This window comes from Staurois parvus, unplaced genomic scaffold, assembly GCF_062004578.1.
Source record: "Staurois parvus isolate SC_StPar_1 unplaced genomic scaffold, SC_StPar_1.0 ptg000417l, whole genome shotgun sequence".
Lineage (NCBI taxonomy): Eukaryota > Metazoa > Chordata > Amphibia > Anura > Ranidae > Staurois > Staurois parvus.
The window spans coordinates 2,137,890-2,160,654 of NW_028318213.1; the positions used below are offsets into that span (position 1 = coordinate 2,137,890).

A 22,765-nucleotide genomic window follows, 5' to 3' on the forward strand; every position below is an offset into this window, starting at 1 on the left:
ATGACGATTTTTCTGATGTCTTGGTTGTCGTGCTGCTCCCGAATTTGTCTAGCCATAGGCCTAGACGACTTGGGCCAATTGGTTGTTCCCGAGTTTATATCCTCATGGATACTTATGTCAATTTCTATGTTTACACTTTTCTGTGTTACTTTATTGTTTTTTTTTCTATTGCATCGATGGTATTTCATTTCTTTTTTAGGCTAACACATTTGCTTCAATTTTTGTTATTTTATAATGGCTTTGCGGTTTATGTCGTATAATGTCAAGGGCCTCAACTCCATTCAAAAAAGGTGGATGGCTTTGAGGGAATTTCGATCCTCAGGAGCAGACATTATTTTTGTTCAAGAGACCCATTTCAAATCAGCTGGCTCCTTTCGTTTTGCCTCAAGATTTTTTCCCCAAGCCTATTCGGCCTTTGATCCCTCCGGGAAGGCTGGGGTGGCAGTTTTGATTGGGTCGCACTGCTCCCTTCGGATTGTTTCCTCCAGAGTTGACCAAAAAGGTTGTTTCATTATTCTGGAATGTATGCTGGGTAACACTCCCCTTGTTCTGCTGAATTTATACGCCCCCAATACGGGTCAATTGCAATTTCTTTCCCAAACACTCGCCGCTTTAGACTCTTTTTCCACTTCACATGTGATTGTTGGGGGTGATTTTAATTTGATTTTATCCCCCCATAAGGACAGGAAAGTTCTTTTTGAGTCCACACCCTCAAAGCGGCAATGCTCCGCTTCAAAATCCTTTCGTAGACTGATAAGGGAACATCGTCTCTTCGACGCCTGGCGGATTAAACACCCCACCCATAAACAATTTACTTTCTACTCCACCCCCCACCGTAGCTTCTCCCGCTTAGATCATTTTTTCATCTCTGCCCCATTGCTTTCACTCTTGGTCTCTTCTGAAATTAACCCCATTACCTGGTCTGACCACGCCTCTCTGACTTTAAACCTTTTCTTTCCTCCCGCTCTACCCAAACCATGTTATTGGCGCCTTAATGAGACCTTCCTCTCCACAGATCATCTTAGGGATGAATTGTCTCGGGGACTTGATACCTATTTTACCCTCAATGTTGGCTCCGTAGCCTCTTCCTCTATTTTATGGGAGGCCCATAAGGCGGTATTTCGGGGACTCTGTATTTCTATGGGTTCTCGTTTAAAGAAATCTGCGGCACGTGCTAAGGCCTCTCTTGTACATCAACTATTTTCGGCGGAACGACGGTTGATGGCCAAGCCTTCCATTTCTGGGCTCCGGAAGGTAACATTTTTACGTGACCGAATTAAAGCCCTCGACTCCAGTAAGGCTGCACAATCCCTGCTGTGGGTTAAACAGAAATTTTATGAATTTTCCAACAAACCCCATCGTATGTTAGTCAATCGACTTAAAGCTCAGTCTCCTTCCACGATACCTGATCTTTTAATCCAACCAAACGGCAGTCCTACCTATGATCCTCAGGTCATGGCAACCCTTTTTGGCTCCTACTATGAGAAACTGTATAACTGTTTGATCCCAGACCTCCACCCGCCTCTCACACAGTTATCCTTTGACAATTTTTTTGATTCCTTGTCATTTCCGAGACTATCTCCCTCAGACATTGCCATTCTTAATGCTGACATTACGATAGAGGAATTAAACATCTCCCTTCTCGTAAGGCCCCGGGTCCGGATGGTTTACCCTACACCTATTATAAATCCTTTATTGGTATCCTGGCTCCCCATCTCCTTTCTCTTTACAGAGATCTTTTTAAGGGGGTCACACCCCAGACTGAATTTTCACGAGCCTATATCTCGGTTATCCCTAAACCCGATAAGGATCCCTCTATTGTAGACAACTACCGTCCGATTGCCCTACTTAATTCCGATTACAAGATTTTCACAAAAAGTTTAGCCAACCGACTGTCCGGAATTATTTCCAAACTCATACATAGGGACCAAGTGGGCTTTGTGCCTTCCAGACATGCTGCGGATAACACCAGGAGAACTATTGATCTGGTTGATCTGGTTAATCGATCCTCCACCCCTGCTGTGTTGCTGAGCTTGGACGCTCAAAAAGCTTTCGACCGGTTAAGTTGGCCCTACATGTTTCTGGTTTTGGAGAAGTTTGGTTTCCGGGGTCCATTTGTAGCAGCCTTGAAGGCCCTTTATTCTTCCCCATTTTCGCAGGTCAGATTAGCATCTTTTCTTTCACTCCCTTTTCAGATGTCAAATGGCACACGTCAGGGTTGTCCACTCTCCCCTCTGCTGTTTATTCTTTGCCTGGAGCCACTGGCCACAGCCATTAGGTCGAATCCGGATATTCGCGGGATACATTCCCATACCCATGAGTACAAATTATCGCTGTTTGCAGACGACATCCTCCTCACACTCACGAGTCCCTATACTTCTTTACCGATTTTGCATCAGATCTTGAAACGATTTGGGGCTATTTCAGGTTACAAAGTTAATACGTCTAAAACTGAGGCACTCCCAATTCACGTCCCACCTGTCACATTATCCTCGCTTCAGGAAGCCTTTCCCTATCGGTGGTGTACCCATTCTTTAAAATATTTAGGTACTAATCTTACTTCCTCTTACCAATCCATATACGAGGCCAATTTCCCTCCACTATTCATAGCAATTTCTCGCTCTCTGAAACGATGGGATGCCTTGCCCATTTCTTTCCTAGGACGCATTAACGTATTAAAAATGACAGTGTTGCCTAAACTTTTGTACCTGTTTGTGACCCTCCCCGTTCCCATTCCTATGTCCAAACTTCACTCTCTTCAGAAATCTTTCCTGCATTTTATTTGGCACAATAGGCGGCACAGGATTGCACGTTCCGTTTTGCTTTCCCCAAGATCTAGGGGGGCTTGGGGGCCCCGGATATTATAACATATTACTACGCAACTCATCTTCATTTTCTCATGTCATGGTCTTCCCATCATCCTCCCAACACATGGACTGAGCTCGAATCTTTGCAATTGTCCCCAGCTCATCCATGCTCTCTCCTTTGGTCGACCTCAGCAGTGGATGTCTCCTCCTTTCGCCATTTATTTCTGGGACCTATGTACTTTTCTCTGACTGTTTGGCGGAAATGTAGGACTAAATTTACATTGGCCTCTGATTGCTCCCCACTGACAAATGTCCTCTATAACCCTAATCTCCCAGACAATATGGCCATGTCCCGGATGTCGCATTGGGTTGTAGCTAACCTTTTTCAACTGCGTCACTTGGTACATCCGGTGACTCGTAAGTTACACTCATTGCCAGTCCTCCAGAAAAAAGCCCTTTTACCTCCTCAACACCTATATATTTATCTTCAAATACGCCACTTTTTTTCCACTTTATCTCCCTCATTGACTCTGGGGAAACCTACTCCCTTTGAAAGTTTATGTATGCAGGGTCCCCACCATAGGGGTATAATCTCTAATACTTATAAACTTCTTATGGAAGCCCCCTCCTTATCCAATGATACTCACCTTTACATGCATAGGTGGTCTCAATTCATACAACGTGACATTGATTTATTAACATGGAAGAAAATTTGGGAAAATGCATCTAGATCTTCTGTCTGTGTGGTTTTTAAGGAAAATATTTACAAGATTATGATGTTATGGTATAAAACACCTGAGGTTCTGCATGCTTATAATCCGAGTGCTTCTCCTGATTGCTGGTGCTGTAGTAGAGACCCTGGTTCTCTCTATCATATTTTTTTGGACATGCAGCTCCATTACCCCTTTCTGGCAGGATGTTCTTTCCTTGTTGAATTCATTGCTGCATGTCTCTCTCCCACTTGATCCCTTACATTTTTTACTGGGTCTACCATTCCCAGGATTACCTAAATTATCCAGGAAACTCGCTGTCCATGTGCTGACCGCGGCCAGGAGAAGCATTCCTATGTGTTGGTTATCCTCTACTCCTCCTTCAATGTCAATTTTGTACAAACTCATTGCTGATGTGAGACAGATGGAATATTTGACTGCACTACATAGTTGTTCGTTTGCTGTATTTGAGATGATTTGGCTCCCATGGGATACTTTCACCTCTTCTATGCCAGTCCACGTTGCAAGGCCCTGATATCCTTTACATTGATATTTATGACTCCGCTGGTCCTGACAATATTTAATTTTGCCATCGATGTATCTTTCTGTTATGTTTATTTTCTCTTCTTAACCTTTTGAAATATACTGTTTTTGTATTTCATGAAAACCAATAAAAATTGTTAATACAAAAAAAAAAAAAACAACTAGCGGATCCTGAAGACCGCTCTAGGCGAAACAACATCAAATTCCACGCAATCCTAGAAAACATCAATTTGGACACCATAGAACCATATTTACAACAATACATGAAACACCTCATTCCTTCCCTATCAGATGTAGAGCTCGCTATAGGTCCTGTGCGCAGATTACCAAAACTATCGTTCCTACCGGCCGCAGTCCCTAGGGACATCCTGGCACGTATCCACTTTTACCATGTGAAAGAAAAAATTACGATAACCACGAGAAACATTACATGACTACCGCCAGACCAAGCAAATATAAAATTATTTGCAGACCTATCTAAAGCCACTCTTCTAAACCTCAAGAAGCTTGTCACCATAACAAAAGCGCTGTGGAACCACGGAATTGGCTACCAATGGGGTTTCCCCACAAAGGTCATTGTTAAACAACAAGGAAGGTTCTTTACAATTAAATCTCTTGAAGAAGGCATCGAACCTTTTGAAAGTTTGGAAGATCCTATCAGCGGACTCCCACCAACCCACCTCCAACCATGCGCAACACATGGAAGCAGAATGGTCCAGATCCTAAGATCACCACCATCAACAACCAACCAACCAACAAGCTGGGACCCTATCAACCACTAATGGCTGGCAGACAGCCCCATTACGACCATCATCGAACCCCAAGTTACTTGTCAACATGACAAACCATGTAAGTCGTGTATGTTCAAATCCCCCTGTTACATAGTAGCAATAAGTGCTACACATACCACTTGTGTTTTCAACAAGTTTTTTTTTACCCCCTTACCCTCCTACCTATACCAGTCGATTGACTCAACCTCTCCACATTCGAAATAACGTCCTACAAGATGAAACATCCTCATCAAACCAGCGACCACATCCAGCACATTACCTCTTCTTTGTGGAAACTTCTCAAAAACAACAAAAAGATATGCCATTACTCTACATTATCCATGAAATACCTCTGCTACTTCGAACAACTCGCCTACATCCAGGACTATGATTAAAATATCATTCTTAAATGTCCGTGGCCTCAACTCACCGTTCACAAGATCTCTACTACAAAAAGAATCTCGCTCGTTGCGGGCTGATGTCCTATTCCTTCAAGAATCCCACTTTGCCACCAACAAAACCCCTAAATTTCACTTACACCATTTTTCTCCAATCTATATGGCAACCAGCCCCAAAAAGAAAAACGGCTTCATCACAGCCATTAGAAACTCTCTCCAATACCACTGCATCTCAGAAGTCGCAGACCCTCAAGGGTGCTACCATATCCTGATATGCAAAATAATGGAATCCTGTACACCCTGGTCAACATCTATGGTCCAAACACCAATCAACTCCAATTCTACAACAAAATCAATTCCATTATTTCCGCTCAGAAACAAGGCAGACTAATTATAGGAGAAGACTTCAACATTATCGGCAACCCACTCCTGGACTCTTCTTCTAGCAAACGCTCCTCCAAACAATCGTTTAACGTCTTTCTACACAAAAATGACCTCTACGACATCTGGCAATGCCATCACAGTACAGAAAAAGACTACACCTACTACTCCCCCTCTCAGCTCTCCTACTCCAGAATTTACTTGTTCATCACAGACAAGTGGACTTTACAACACGCCACATCCTCCAAAATTGGTACCATAACCTGGTCAGATCACGCTCCAATCTCCATCTCCTTAGATCACAATCAACACTCAACAATCCCCTGTATCTGGAGACTTAACACAGTCTTATTGAAGAACCCGGACCACAAAAAACTCATATTGGACGCTCACAATATGTTTTTTTACATAAATGACTCATCTGAAACATCGATACACACACTGGTCCACATATAAGGCATACATGAGAGGTATCCTTATACAAATAAATTCCTGAATCTCCAAACAGAGAAACCAACAAATTGACAAAATCCTCCTCTCCATTAAAACAAAAGAAGAATTAAACAAAAAATCCCCAAACTCCGCAACATCTGCCCAACTCACCGCTGTCAGAAGCAAACTTAGAACCCTCCTGCTCTACAAATCCTCAACCTTCAAAAAACAAAAACTACATTCTACTCCCTTAGCAACAAAGCCAACTCCTTACTAATCAAAATGATTAAACAACAACAACTAAGAAATAAAATATCTTCAGTTTATCATCCATCCTCACGATCCCTAACCACAAACCCGCAGGATATAGCTAATGGCTTCTCTACCTATTACTAACAACTATAAAACCTTAAAGTCTACCCCAACACCATTCAACCAACACCTACGTCCATACAACAATTCCTCCACACAATTAAACTCCCTCAACTTTCCTCAACCCAATTTGACGACATATCAACTCCGATCACTACCACTGAAATAGAATCCACCATTAAAACACTTCCTCTTAACAAGTCTCCAGGAAATGACGGTTATATAAACGAGTACTACAAACAATCTGCCCCTAACCTATCGCCATATCTGACTAGACTCTTCAACCATGCGGCCACCACTGGCACATTCCCCAAGGAAATGCTACAATCAACAATAACCACAATACCAAAGCCTGCCAAAGATCCACAGTTTGTCCAAAATTATAGACCAATTTCCCTACTTAACACAGACGTCAAACTCTATGCAAAAATTATAGCAGACTACTCCCCTATCTCCCCACTTTGATACACCCAGACCAGGTGGGATTCATACCAGGCTGCCAGGCACCTGACGCTACTAGAAGACTCATATCCCTCATCCATCACTTAGAATGCTCCAAACAACCCGAATTGCTTTTATCATTGGACGCTGAAAAAATGTACGACCGCATACACTGGCTATTCTTGCAAATGAACTTACAAAAATTTATCATCACAGGTTGGATGTTAACAGCCATTTTAGCACTATACTCCCTCCCATCAGCGAGAGTATTAACGGACGGAACACTATCAGACCCCTTTGATATTACCAATGGCACCAGACAAGGTTGCCCCCTATCTCCTGTCATATTTGCATTACTTATTGAACCCCTAGCCTCTAAACTTCAAGACGACCCGATGTTCACTGGCATACGACACCTTAACACTGAGCCCAAAATTAACCTATTCGCAGACAACATCATACTGATGATTACCAACCCAACCAAATCCCTCCAAACAATACATACCCATCTTCAACAATATACGATGGTATCCTACTATAAACTAAACAAGCCCAAATCCTCAATTCTAAACCTCCACACTCCATATTTCACTCAACTATTCCTTTGCTAAACAATTTCCCTTCACTTGGGAAAAAAATAATATCCCATATTTAGGAATCAAACTCTCGGCCACAACAGACCAGCTATTTACCTTGAACCACAAAAAATTACTTGAAAATGTACCCCAAGAAATTGCCAACCTTCGTACCTCAGAACAAAGTGAGGGAATTCCCCTCTTAGACAGGTGTCAGTGGAACAGGTATTCCCATTGGATGAATTCCCCTCTAGTCCTGTTTTGGTTACAACTGTAAAATTGTGGATTTCTGCTCGGTTTCTGTTTTAGAGGCAATGGTCACCAGGACAAATAGAGAGGGTGGATCTCCCCAGAAGTGACACATACAGAAAATCAGAACCTGACAAAAGATATAATCCTTCACCAGTTGATGGAAAACTCAAAAATATTTTTTACCATTACATAAACTTTGGACAGGTTAGTTTCTCATTAATTTTTTTTGTTTTGTAAATTTTTCACCCCAAATCTATTTACATTAAGATGTAATATCTCTAAAGATATGATTTGGTAGAGTGTTCACACAACTAACTGAAAGAAATGTATTGGTAAAAAGGTTTAATTCTAACAAACCATCAATCTATTAATTTACACAGAAATGATTAAAGTGACACTAATGTTTTGTTTTTTCTTAAAAACATCAAACATGTCATACTTATCCGCTGTTTGCAATGGTTTTGCACAGAGCAGCTGGGATTCTCCTCTTCACGGGTCCTCCACTGGTGCTCCTGGTCTTTCCCTTCTGTCGGGTGCCCCAATAGCAAATAGCTTGCTATGGGAAAATCTGAGCAGGCGCAGTCCCAAACCATGGTTCTACGTATCCATTCACATACAAAGCTGTGTCTCAGCCCTGCCCCTCCCTCTCCTAATTGACTCACTGGCTGTGAATTGGCTCACGCTGCTGCATCATCCAATCAAGAGTGAGGTCCCAGAAAACAGAGGCTGTCATGGACATTGATGGATCAAGAGGGAGCTCAGATAAGTGTTGGGGGAGCTGCATACATAGAATGCATGAAGGTAAAAAACCCTGAGACTTTACAACCACTACAAAAAGAAAATTAAATGGATTGGTATAGAGCTCTTTCCATAGACTTGCATGGTGTACTACCAATTGGTGGGTCTATCTATTCCATCTACTCAAATATTACTCATCTTTTCAGGATTGGACAACTTCCAATATACCTTTAGTTAGCATACTGTAATAAATCCTAAGCACAACCTTTTTGGAGGGAAAATTAGATATAAACAGGACTGGGACTTCAAAGGTCAAATGACACATTCCTGAAAGGATGGCCTCCTTCATTACATATCTAAACAAGGGGGATTCATTAAAGTGGATATTTTGGAGTTGGTTTCTTTGGGGGAGATTTACTAAAATTGATGCGCACACAGTCCGGTGCAGCTGTACATGGGAGCCAATCGGCTTCTAGCTTCAGCTTCCTCAATTAAGCTTTTCAATAAGACCTGGAAGCTCCAGTTTTAGTAAATCTACCCCATTGTGTAGATCACTACTGAGACACGGAATCATCTGAAAGAAGCTCCTCAGCCTATTGTCAGCCTTCTCATATACAGTATCATCTGTAATGAATAGAATGTGCCCCTTGGCAGCTTCCATTCAGATCACACAATTCCTTTCTATCTTCAGAACCTGGGGATATCAGAAGACATATTACACACTAGATATGGGCTGTATGTTCGACTCGAACATGGGCCGTTCGTGTGTTCACTGAACACAGCTCAGATGCATTGCTTTAACCAATCACAGTGTGTGATGATGTCACAAGGGGTAGGATGAACCCCCGCCCCCTTGTGCCATAATGACAGTATATCAGAACTGTCATGGTGGGTGCAGCTGTCAGACAGTGAGAGCCAGCATGGAGCGCGGAGTGTTTTTTTCTTTTTTTGGGTAGTGGCAGCAGCGGGCATCGTGATTGATGTTGGATCTACTTTGGGGGACATTTTTCTAATTTGTATGTTTAATAAAGGACTTGTAAAAACTGTCTCCTGTCTTTTTTACACTACACTTTTTCTTTGCGAATGGGTAGCGGTACTATGTGCCGCATACTCATTTACATGGGGGGGGGTGGTTAGGATCTTGTAAAGGGGGCTTCCATATTCTAATAAGCTCTCCACCCGCATATCCCCACAATCACAGACCACTGTTGTGGGGAAGAGGCCCTTGTCCCCATCAACATGAGGCAAGGTGCTTTGGGAAAGGGGATCCCCTGCCCTAAGTGCCCCTCAATATTGAGGACATGTAGCCTGGTATGGTTCATAAGGGGAGGTACTCGCTCATCTCACCCCCTTTCCTGTCCTGCCGGGCTCCATTGTCGGATAACAAACAAGAGATCCCTGTGCTCAAATCCATACAGCTAGTGCATGCATTTATCCATCAGGTGCTAAAGGGGTGTAACCACATTAACTCTAGAAATTCTGAAGGACCCTCTGCACACTGGTATATACCCTATCAAGCAAACTTTGCAACAAATAGGGATATTTGGTTCACACATATTGCAATACATGTTTAAGCTGGCCAACTGCGTCAAAGTAATCCCTCTATGGCCAGTCCTACTCTGCCCTGCCTACGCAAGTGCTACTGTGGACACAATGCTAACATAGGGGAAAAGACACAATGGGGAGAGCTACAAGGTTCAGGTCTGGCTACTGACCCAACAATACAACAAACAAGAGATCCCTGTGCTCAAATCCATACAGCTAGTGCATGCATTTATCCATCAGGTGCTAAAGGGGTGTAACCACATTAACTCTAGAAATTCTGAAGGACCCTCTGCACACTGGTATATACCCTTTCTTTTCCCCTATGTTAGCATTGTGTCCACAGTAGCACTTGCGTAGGCAGGGCAGAGTAGGACTGGCCATAGAGGGATTACTTTGACGCAGTTGGCCAGCTTAAACATGTATTGCAATATGTGTGAACCAAATATCCCTATTTGTTGCATAGTTTGCTTGAAAGGGTATATACCAGTGTGCAGAGGGTCCTTCAGAATTTCCATTGTCGGATAAGGGACTGGAATTTTTTTGGCGGAACCCCCACACCATTTTTTTTTACTTTTTGGCGTGGGACTTCCCCTCAAAATCCATATCAGATCCCAAGGGCTTGGTATGAATGGGAGGGGGGACCCCACGCTGTTTTTTTTTAAAAGTAATTGTCGTGAAATGCCAACAATTCTGTTTACATTCACCTGTCAGCAGGAAACCCCACTGACAGCTGAAACATGAATGAATGTTTCACTACTAAAAAACACATGACTTCATAACAGAACTCATGTCAGATTTTAGTAACTGAGCGATATCTCACCACATACTCAGATGCAGTCAGATACCACTCAGTTGTTCAGTTCGTGTACGAAGTTCGCGGTCAAACATTCTGTAGGTTCCAATGTTCAACCGCGAACCAAACAGGGCGGTGTTCGGCCCATCACTATTACACACCCACATTGATCAAACTCTAACTAAAATATATTTCTAACCACAAGATTCTTTACATCTATGAATGGAGATTTCACATAACCTCATAAATAATGGCGGGCTCAACTCATGAACGGATATTGCATGTGGTATTTGGGTCACATGACACATCTTTCACAAATATCACATGTGATACTGAAAATGACAATTCACTATCCCTTTATCCGGTATTTACCTCAAAAAGCAGAAATACTTGGTAAACGTCAGTCTATTCACTAAACACAAGGCTGGTGACGGCTCTGGAAGAACCAGCTGAAATTTCATACATTACTTGAATATCGCATACCTGGACCTCTACTTATTTAACATTTACATTTATTTAGTTATGTACTTTTGGTGAATCGACTTTAACACTTTTAGGAAATATTTATCGAGTTTTAGCATTTTGAAGTAAATTCCACATAAACGGATAATAAATTGACATTTCCAGTATTGCATATTATATTTGTGAAAAATGTGTCATGTGACCCGAATATCACATGCAATATCCTTATGTGAATTGAGCCCAGAGTGCTTTGTTCGTTCCTTCTTCATAGATGAGTTAGGAATCAGAAGACTTCAGTGTTTATGAAGGCCTGTGACTCTTTGTATACACTCATAAAGCCGGGCTGTGTTCCTGTGACTCTTGTTTTCACCACATGGAGAGGTTGTAGAAGGTCAGGCTTGTAAGGATCAGGTGTAATAGTTGGGTTGTTAATGTAATTCCTGCACAGGTTACTACTGAGATAATCATGAAAAGTTGGCATTCCCTGAGGGCCACAGTTGGACATCAGGAGTCCCAACAATAGAGGTTGGTGTCCATAAACATGGTCATTGTAATGGAAACAGTATCTGCAGTCACACCTCAGCCAGGTATTCTCCCTCCTCTTTAACATATCAATTCAGAAACCCATCACCATGGAAATGGCCAGTTCTGTCCTGGGGGTAAAAGTTCTCTCTATATTCTACAGCTAGATAGTCAAAGTTTTACGCAAAACAAAGTGTATTTTAGTGAATAACACAATCTCGGTTGTTATATTTACAGAATTTTTTAAATAGTTGCTCATTTATTTTTTTCACTACATTTCAGATTTTCAGATTCTTCTTTTACTGGCCATTTCCATGCAGTAGGCCTCCCTGAATGAACCACAAGTGACATAAAGGGGAAGCAACATAGCATTGATTTTATATGGTCTGTTCAGGCTGGTAGAGCTATATTGGGATGAGGTGAAGTAATACAAAATTGTTAAGATGAAATCATATTCTCTGTATGTAATGAGCAATTATGAATCCCTTCTTATACACATTATTGTATGATAGTCATTGGGAAGAATGTTCCTTACATTTGAGGTCACTGCAAACCCCCCTTACAGATATCTAGAAAGATCATTGGTGTCAGTGGCAATATATCAATGAAGCAGAAATTGCTCCTTGCTCAAGGAATCCTCAGCAACCTCTGGAGGAACCTCGGTGTTCCATGCAATGATGGCTGAGAAAGGCTGATCTAGACAAATCCTCTTCTTAAAAAAAATCAAAGTTTTCCAGCATTAAAGGAATGGCTATTTTGGCCAACAGGATCATTCTGTGGTGGTTTTCTATTGATAATACTATGGTTAAGGTTTCTTTAAGTATGCCAAAATCCAGTGTTGTGTTATTGTTCAGAATAATTATATCTAACCCACGTTAATTGTACAATATTCAGAAGCAGACATTTTTAAAGTTTGCTTTTGAAGGTGAAAGTTACAGATCTGGGTTCCTTGCCTCAATACTTGGCTTGTTATTCACCCAGAACATCATGTCAGTATGTTTTCCATGACTTGATATACACCTGGCTTGTTCTAGGTCACTGATCACCAAGTAGTGAAGAAATGATCAGGATGTTTGGAGATGAATCTCTATAAATAAGATCAGACATGGCAGCTCCAATATTCCTATCCTGAGAGGTCTGTTTAATCCTCATGAAATATTTCTATGCTAATTACATTTTTTAAGTTCATTTAAATCTTTTTTTGTCAATAAAGTATTTTTTAAGTTAAACCCATTGGTGTTCAATGTTGCTGGAAATGGGGAAAATGGTATAAGATCCATCAAGAGGCCACAGCCCATATTACACCGATACTTCTTTATTCAAAATAAATTCCTGTTTTCACCTCATGGAGAGGTCATAGAGGTTCTTATAAATGGAAGTGATTCTTTGCTTTGTGATGATCAGATATAAAATTTGGGTTTATTCATCTCAATGACAACTCTTGTACAGATTATTATTTAAGCACTTATGTCCCTTCCTATACTAATATAATCATGCAAATTTGGCAACCACAGAGGGCCACAGTTGGGCACCACTAGTCCTAACAATGGAGGTTGGCTTCCAGAAACATGGTCATTGTGATGGAAACAGTATGGGCAGTCACACCTCAGCCAGGTATTCTACTTCCTCTTTAACATATCAATCCACAAGCCCATCACCATTGAGATGGCCAGTTCTGTCCTGGGGGTAAAAGTTCTCTCAATATTCTGCAGGTACATTGTCATGTCAACACAAAACCAAAGTGTATTTTAGTGAATAACACAATCTCAGTTGTATTATTACATTCATCTGAATATTTAAATTGTTTGTTTTTTCACTACATTTCAGGTTTTCAGGTCATCCTTTTAGTAGCCATCTCCAGGCAGTAGTCCTCCTTGATGAACTACAGGTGACATGAAGGGGAAATAACATAGCAGGAGTATTGATTTTATAGACTAGTGGAGTTATATTGAGATGAGGTGAAGTAAAACAAAAAGTGATAAGATGGAAGCAGATTCTCCATGTGGAACGAGCAACTTTGACTCCGTCTTTGTACACATAATCTTTTCTTTTTACCTTAATGCTTAACTCCACAAAATTACATAAAACCTGGCCAGCCAATAAAAAAGCTGAAGACTCTGGAATCAGAAGACCAGGAGAAGGTGGCAATGGAGCAACTAGGTGAAACCTGGACATCATGTGAGGGAAGTCTGCCATAATGTACAAAAATGATGTGTACTTGAACATTATCGCACGAGCCCTGGATACCCTATGTTTAGTTCCACTTTAAGCCGTCCCTTAAGTCATGTCTAAACCATCATTTCTCAGATTTTTGAAAATGGTCCTCTGCAATAACTTTCAAGTCTAAGAGAACCCCTGCTAATAATTACTCTACAGTATCTACAGCTCTGTGTATGTTAGTGTGATGGTCAGTGCAAAGAATGTCCTTTGCCTTTGTGGTCAATAGGAAGAATCCCCTTTACAGATAGCTAGACAGATAACTGGTGTTAGCCTCAACTCATCTATGAGGTAGAATTTGCTCCATGGTCAAGGAACCCTTAGCAACCTCTGGAGGAACCTTAGGCTTCCATGGAACACTGATTGAGAGAAGCTGATCTAGACCAATTCTCTTATTATTGGAGCTAAGTTTCCAGCAGTTAAGGAATGACAAGTTTTGGGGCCAATGGGGCCATTCTGCAGCAGCTTTTCATTTAGACTTATAAGGTTCAAGGCATCCTTTATGTCATGACAAACTGTAGTTTTATGATGAATTCATTTTAAATTCATTGTTTTTTTTATTGGCAATAAAGTTTTTTAGGTTTAGTTTTTTTTTTTTATTAAACCCAGAACCAGCAAAGAACCAGCAAAAAATGGGTACATTTGTTTTCAATAAATGAGCTGGTTACTATTTCCTCTTGTATTATTTATTTAAATTAGAATCAGGTAAAAAAATATAAATCTTATAAAGCAAAAATAATTTCCCATTTTATAGTTACAATGTTGAAAAGTTTAATATTAAAACTCTGTAAAGTTTCAAAGTATTTGGGTTTCATCATGTTTAATCCTATCACCTTTTCTCAGGATACACTTTTTATATGCAAATCAGCAAGAACAATCCGGGGTTATTTACACAACATTTACATCAGGAGTCAGCCAATGGAAAGCCTTCATTCTCTGCCTTCCCCGCCCATCTCCCTTGTATAAAGAGGTCCTCTCCTTCCCCTGATCAATGACTCCACTTCCAGAGATACCGGTATACTCATCTACTACAGCCCAGCTGGAGATTTGGTGACGTTGTCCGGAGCTGATCTGCAGAGGAACCCAATACTCAAAGAAAACTAATTGGACTTCATCACAGCGGAATCCTCACCACATTAAGGTAAGGTCACTTTCATCTAACCAATCAATGGATCTTTATTATTTAATGAACATTTTTTTAAAAATCCTGCAGAGGTTTATGAGGCATATTTAATAAATATATGGAAAACTGACACAAAGGGGCAATGAGTGGAGGTTTAGGACAGGATAATATGTAATACAATGTATACAGAAGACAGGATAGCCATTGGAGGCTTCCCATGATCAGCCTGATGAAAAAGTTGTTCGTATTACAGGATATAATAAACATTGTGGCAGTAATTTGTGTGATGTAATACAATTTCCAACATATGTTTAGGTGGCCAAATAATTTATAATTGTTTTCTAAATCTCCTATTACAAGTATATTCCAATCTGTACAAAAACAATTGACTGAACAATGTTGAATTCTTTGCTATGAAATACTACCTCTCACCAAAACAGGAGTACAACATTATACTTCATAATCTCACTGAAAATTCACTTTATGATGTCTGTCCTTCTGATTCTATGTGGTCTGCCTGAGAACATAAAGATGACATTTAGCAGGAAAATGCCTTGAAAATGTTTTTAAGATGCCTGAAAAGGGATGTGACAGTTGAGTGTTTGGATGATATGACATCACTCATGGTTATTGTGGATCATTCTGGGACGTCACAGTTTTGGAGAGAATGTTTTAGGGAAATGCCACTAATATCTTCTGATATCCTTTAGCATGACCTCTGCTGTCTTCTGAGTACAAAAAGTGAGGCAACCCTTTTCTATATTTTCCTTGAGAGTTTTGATTAAATTACGCTTTTTAACTGACTGAGCTCCGTGTTCATCCTCCTGAATTTATGTAACCAAAACTGGAAAGTTGTCATAGCTGGTCGGCAACAAGAGAGCAGAGTATCTGTTGTAGATTATTCTTAAGGAATGTTTACTCTTTTCATAGAAGTATCTGCCAGAAATATGAGGGTCACCAAAACTCTTCTGGCAGCAGATACACCTTTCCATCAATGCTGACGAAAGTTTATTACATTCTCTTCCTGAAGGAGACTTGGGGGTTAAATGAGTCTTCTGACCACCAATTACTGAGAGCCTCTCCCCCCGAACACAACTGCACTTATAGCTATTGGTTATATTTATGTGTTGCTATGTCTTGGCTTTTCCATTTTGTTTTTGCACTTGATAAAGTTATAACCTTACTTGATAATTTTCTTATATAAGGATTGCTGGCTTTCCATATTCAGGTCATTTAACTATACTCCATAAATTTCTATTCCCGAGCCCCATTCAATAAGATGTGAAGCTTTAGTGAGCATCTCATATATATATATATATATATATATATGTATATCAATGTGGGTAATAGTATTCATATTTGAAACATTTCTATAGTTTTTCTAAAACAATTTGTTTTCTTCTTTATAATTCAACGTTTTCTTTTTCGCTCTCCAGGACACTATGGCCTCCGTTACTCATGGTGTTGAAGGATTTCTGAATAGAATGGTCTCCTTCTATTCACAAGAAATAAAGCAGGTAGACTTACAGGAGTACTTCACCATTATGAAGGAACTTGGAGAAGGTGGATATGGAAGAGTTTTATTGGCAAAGGACAAGATAACAGGTCAGTGAACTATTCTAAGTACCGTTTCAGTATCCTCTGCAAATATGTATGTATATGTTTGTACATTTGTACACTATAGACTTTATATTTATTAAATCTCCATAAATATATCATGCTTAAATATTTTTTCATGTTGGTAGAATGATTTAGGGAAATAAGCATTGGGCTGATTCTTGGGAGCAGTTATGCAAATATTAAAATGCCTTGATGGGTACATATCTGTCTGGAGCAGTGGACTGTATTTCCATGCAGACTGTCCTAGATAATGATCACATGTGATGCTGAGCCTCCATGATTAAAAGGACAGACATATAATGAATGAAAGGGGCAGGCCAGGAATAGTCAGGCTGGGAAGGATATGATGCTAACAATGCTGGACGTCCTCCAGCCAGGAAATGAGATGGGGTTTGTCTGACTTGCTGAAGCTTCTGATGCACAATGAGAGACTATCGCTGTGTTCAGTGAAATCAGAGTAGGACATTTCAGCCCAGGAAAGGTTCTTGTACAGCTGATTGATGGTAAAGCTGAAATTTAGCTATGAATGAAGCATAATACATTCTCAAACATTTTAATAAAACCCGTTGCTCGAAGATTGAGATTTTCAAGTGGATAGAAAAAATGATCAGCTAAAAATTTCCATTTCTTAATCAAATTTAAATTATTTTTTTTTACAGGTCAAAGAATGGCATTGAAGACCATGGATAAAAACGGAACCAGCCAGCGGTCTTTCCTCCAGGAGTTCTGCGTTTCATACTTTCTTTCATCTCATCCCAATATCATTGGATGTAATGGCATCGCCTTCACCACCATCGACTACTTTGTGTTTGCCCAGGAACTAGCCCCTGTTGGTGATCTCTTCTCCATGATTACACCATACGTAAGTACATTAAGGTTTCAGTATGCCCTTTTTTTTTAAAGTTTTGGATAAGGGAGGGATAAAACTAATGTTTTGAATTGTCCATCACTTTGTCTTAATAATGGAGATCACCGGAACATTTAGAAAAAGAGAATCTCTTGGGGGAACACAAACGGCAATAGACTCCACTCCTAGTCTAAAACTAGATCAAAAGTGATGGCCATGCTTATACTTTAACTGATTCTGAATTACTCTTTATATTCTATCTTACTGTATTTAACAACTATTGTATTTTGATTTTGTATTCCTAGGTGGGAATTCCAGAAGACTCAGTTAAGAGGTGTGCTCTTCAGATCTCCAATGCTCTTGAATTCATATCCGAGAAAGGACTGGTGCATATGGATTTGAAGCCAGAAAACATTTTGGTGTTTGACCAGGACTGTCACTTCATCAAGATCACAGACTTTGGCCTTGCGAAGGTCAGAGGGACAGTGATAACATCCAGGTGTGGTAGCAAAACCTACATGGCCCCAGAACTACGTGACATGACCATTACGGATGGACTGGTTGTAGATGGCTGCCTTGATGTGTGGGCGTTTGGTGTTACCATCTACTGCCTACTCCTAGGGGAGTATCCGTGGCAGGTGGCCATGCCTGAAGATGAAGGATATAGAGGTTTTGTTGACTGGCAAAACAATTTTCATATGGACAATCCTCCTGAAGCATGGAGAAAGATTTCATCCAGAATAAGAAGGATGTTTGGTGATCTTTTGGCCATTGACTTTTCTAAAAGAAGTAAATCTACAGAAATCCTGAAATACATGAACGAAAGCTGGAAGGAAGAAATCCCAGATGCAATCACAGGACAAGAAGATGAGGATCCCATCAAAAGCAGCTCTGTACAATCTGAGGTAACCTCCATTTCTCACCTGAACACCTCACAGCGTAGTGTTACTAACACATCCTTGTCTTACTTTTTGACCACAGACACTTCTGTATCTCAGTCTGAGATGACTCCATTGCCCCAGAAGGATGACATGGAAGAAGCACTGATCATATTCGATGATGAGTTCTCCTTACTTGTTGGTGCAGAGGTAAACATTGGATGAAGAAGAATCATGAGTGATGGTGCGTCTGAAAGAACATCACATATGGCCAACTTCCCCAGGTATGTGCCTTTCTCAATTCACAATTTAATCTTTTAGGGCCATGTCACACTAGCAGTTCAGCACTAAGTCATCACTTTTTCCACCACAATATCCATCACTGATTTTGCTTTGATACTAAAGCAATCCAGTTTCAGTCAATAAATAGCCGCCACCTTATCTTCCTATAGAGGGATTATATTCTTTTAGAGGCTCTCTGTACCTCTTCTGATCTGCAGATCTCTATAAAATGTATTACCAATCTACCAAGAATGTTGTAACTCACTAAACCTTTCATCCCAACTCTACATTTTTGTAAGAATGGCAGGGGTGCAGTATATACCTACATACTTGCATTATGCAGCCTTCACTTTCATCTCAGATGGTTGTGGGGGGGGGTACGTCAGTGATAGAACTCTTGTTAGCAACTCACAAAGGGGTTGGGTTAGGCCTTGTAGTTCAGAAGTTTAAAGTGAAGCTTGAATCAAAGGGGCCGATACTAAAGTCCTTCTAGCTAACAATGGTAATAACAGGACTATTGTTGGATATGATATTAGAAGTTTGCGGTAAAATATTTGAAATTGTTAGTATTTTATTATGGCATTGCCAAGACCATTTATAGTACATTTAGAGAGAGCCTTCGTCATTCATTTTATTTATGAATCTAGAGCAGTCAGATCAGTGAAGGATGGTTGCTTTTTGGTTGCTGTATGTCTCTATCCATTTTTATTTTGTCTTTTTGACTAGATTTGTCTACTCTGTGGATAGTTTGTAATTTACACAACCACAATCTGTCATATAACCTCTTGGAGGAACCTTTTAAACATTTTTGTAACCTTTTTAACTGAACCACAATCGGTGATTTCATTTATTACTCCAGGATACTCAGTTTTTCTATATAGATATTCAGAACTGACCACATGCATTTTGTCCTGTTACATTCCCTATTCTTGTTTGCATTTCACAGATCATTTCTATATTTTGCTCTAACAATATTTCTTTACATTTTTCAGATGACAAGTCTGGACTATCCACAGTGGAAGAACAAGGCCCCTGCCTGGTACATGGGGGAATGTAACTTGTAGATATATGAGTAGTTACTCCTCCTGTGCACTGGGTGGGGCTCTTGAATTTTCTCTGTACAGAAAAATGCCCATTGATCCTGCCAGAAATCCTTTGAGTTCATAAATTACTCTTTGAGCTGACAACACTGCCTCTGTTGCATCTGAAATGCAGAGGTATATACTGGTATGTCAACCACTTTGCCACATGATTTAACATTTGTAACTGTCTGTACTGGTAAGTCAACCACCAAATTACTTTTTGGTGAATTGGATTCATCATTGAGGCAAATTGTAGCTTCCAGGCAACTCCTGCTTGGAGTAAACCATGAGAATCATATAGTATATCCGGGTAAATAGTATCTTCAGGTTTTCTTTAAATTCACCATTTTCACCTCACTATGTGAATTATTCTCAAAGTTTATCATATTTTTGGGGGCGCATGCGCGGCCGGCTCTGGGATTACAGCTCCGTGAAGAGAGCTCCGCATCCCCGCCAGCAATAACCCGGCACTCACCAATCCCAGCAGCGGCACTGACCTCTCCCCACGCTGATAAGGGGACGCAGGTCTCCACTGGATCCCCAGGGAATATGCCCCGATGCCGCAGATCACCAGGGAAGCCAGGAAAGCTGACAAGCTTTTTCCCAGCTCTCAGCCCCTGCAGGCAAGATGGTGCTGGCTTCTCACAGACAGATGCCTTACAGACAGAATGGAGACCAGTGCACACCACAGACCCCAGGCTCAAAGCAACATTATACCCTGGAGACCCTGGTGAGTCCTCTCCGCCCCTGTCTCCCACCACAAGTAGCCCTGCTAAGTCCAGACCTAGGCTGGACATAGAAAATCCTCCTGTCACTCAGCCTTCCTATTCTGCACTCAATTCTGCTATTTCTACTCCATCCTTAATAGAAAATTTTCCTGCTTCAGACCAACCTATCACTGAACTGTCTATGAACAGTATGCTTCTCTCACTGTGACAAATATTACATGATGACCTGACGACGACACTATCGCAAATTTCAACCGCAGTACAACGACAGGACCACCGTATCTGCCATATTGAAAATAAAATGGGGGAAATGTTCGCAGCTCACAACGACCTAATAGACGCATACACCGACCAGGGCACCGACATAGAACAGATTATCCTCAAACTAGCGGATCCTGAAGACCGATCTAGGCGGAACAACATCAAATTCCACGCAATCCTAGAAAACATCAATTTGGTAACCATAGAACCATATTTACAACAATACATGAAACACCTCATTCCTTCCCTATCATATGTAGAGCTCGTTATAGATCGTGTGCACAGATTACCAAAACCATCGTTCCTACCGGCCGCAGTCCCTAGGGACATCCTGGCACGCATCCACTTTTACCATGTGAAAGAAAAAATTACGATAACCACGAGAAACATTGCATGACTACCGCCAGACCAAGCAAATATAAAATTATTTGCAGACCTATCTAAAGCCACTCTTCTAAACCTCAAGAAGCTTGTCACCATAACAAAAGCGCTGTGGAACCACGGAATTGGCTACCAATGGGGTTTCCCCACAAAGGTCATTGTTAAACAACAAGGAAGGTTCTTTACAATTAAATCTTTTGAAGAAGGCATCGAACCTTTTGAAAGTTTGGAAGATCCTATCAGCGGACTCCCACCAACCCACCTCCAACCATACGCAACACATGGAAGCAGAATGGTCCAGATCCTAAGATCACCACCATCAACAACCAACCAACCAACAAGCTGGGACCCTATCAACCACTAATGGCTGGCAGACTGCCCCATTACGACCATCATCGAACCTCAAGTTACTCGTCAACATGACTTACAATGTAAGTCATGTATGTTCAAATCCCCCTGTTACATAGTATCAATAAGTGCTACACATACCACTTGTGTTTTCAACAAGTTTTTTTTACCCCCTTACCCTCCTACCTATACCAGTCGATTGACTCAACCTCTCCACATTCGAAATAGCGTCCTACAAGATGAAACATCCTCATCAAACCAGCGACCACATCCAGCAAGTTACCTCTTCTTTGTGGAAACTTCTCAAAAACAACAAAAAGATATGCCATTACTCTACATTATCCATGAAATACCTCTGCTACTTCGAACAACTCGCCAACATCCAGGACTATGATTAAAATATCATTCTTAAATGTCCGTGGCCTCAACTCACCGTTCACAAGATCTCTACTACAAAAAGAAGCTCGCTCGTTGCAGGCTGATGTCCTATTCCTTCAAGAATCCCACTTTGCCACCAACAAAACCCCTAAATTTCACTTACACCATTTTTCTCTAATCTATATGGCAACCAGCCCCAAAAAGAACGGCGTCATCACAGCCATTAGAAACTCTCTCCAATACCACTGCATCTCAGCAGTCGCAGACCCTCAAGGGCGCTACCATATCCTGATATGCAAAATTAATGGAATCCTGTACACCCTGGTCAACATCTATGGTCCAAACACCAATCAACTCCAATTCTACAACAAAATCAATTCCACTATTTCCGCTCAGAAACAAGGCAGACTAATTATACGAGAAGACTTCAACATTACTGGCAACCCACTCCTGGACTCTTCTTCTAGCAAACGCTCCTCCAAACAATCGTTTAACGTCTTTCTACACAAAAATGACCTCTACGACATCTGGCGATGCCATCACAGTACAGAAAAAGACTACACCTACTACTCCCCCTCTCAGCTCTCCTACTCCAGAATTTACTTGTTCATCACGGACAAGTGGACTTTAGAATACACCACATCCTCCAAAATTGGTACCATAACCTGGTCAGATCACCCTCCAATCTCCATCTCCTTAGATCACAATCAACACTCAACAATCCCCTGTATCTGGAGACTTAACACATTCTTATTGAAGAACCCGGACCACAAAAAACTCATATTGGACGCTCACAATATGTTTTTTTACATAAATGACTCATCTGAAACATCGATACACACACTGGTCCACATATAAGGCATACATGAGAGGTATCCT

The 22,765-nt window shown here is 40.8% G+C and overlaps 1 protein-coding gene across 1 annotated transcript in view; it reads left to right on the forward strand.

Moving 5' to 3' along the window:
- The window catches only part of LOC149454783 (ribosomal protein S6 kinase alpha-3-like), a 40,224-nt gene extending 18,318 nt beyond the window's left edge, over positions 1-21,906 (forward strand). Inside the window, exons 5-9 of the mRNA XM_089687106.1 lie at positions 16,518-16,686; positions 17,361-17,563; positions 17,854-18,636; positions 19,701-19,761; positions 21,737-21,906. Of these exons, the coding sequence (XP_089543232.1) occupies positions 16,518-16,686; positions 17,361-17,563; positions 17,854-18,636; positions 19,701-19,761; positions 21,737-21,906 (1,386 nt within the window). The remainder of the gene's footprint in view (positions 1-16,517; positions 16,687-17,360; positions 17,564-17,853; positions 18,637-19,700; positions 19,762-21,736) is intronic.
- Positions 21,907-22,765: the final 859 nt, after the last annotated feature.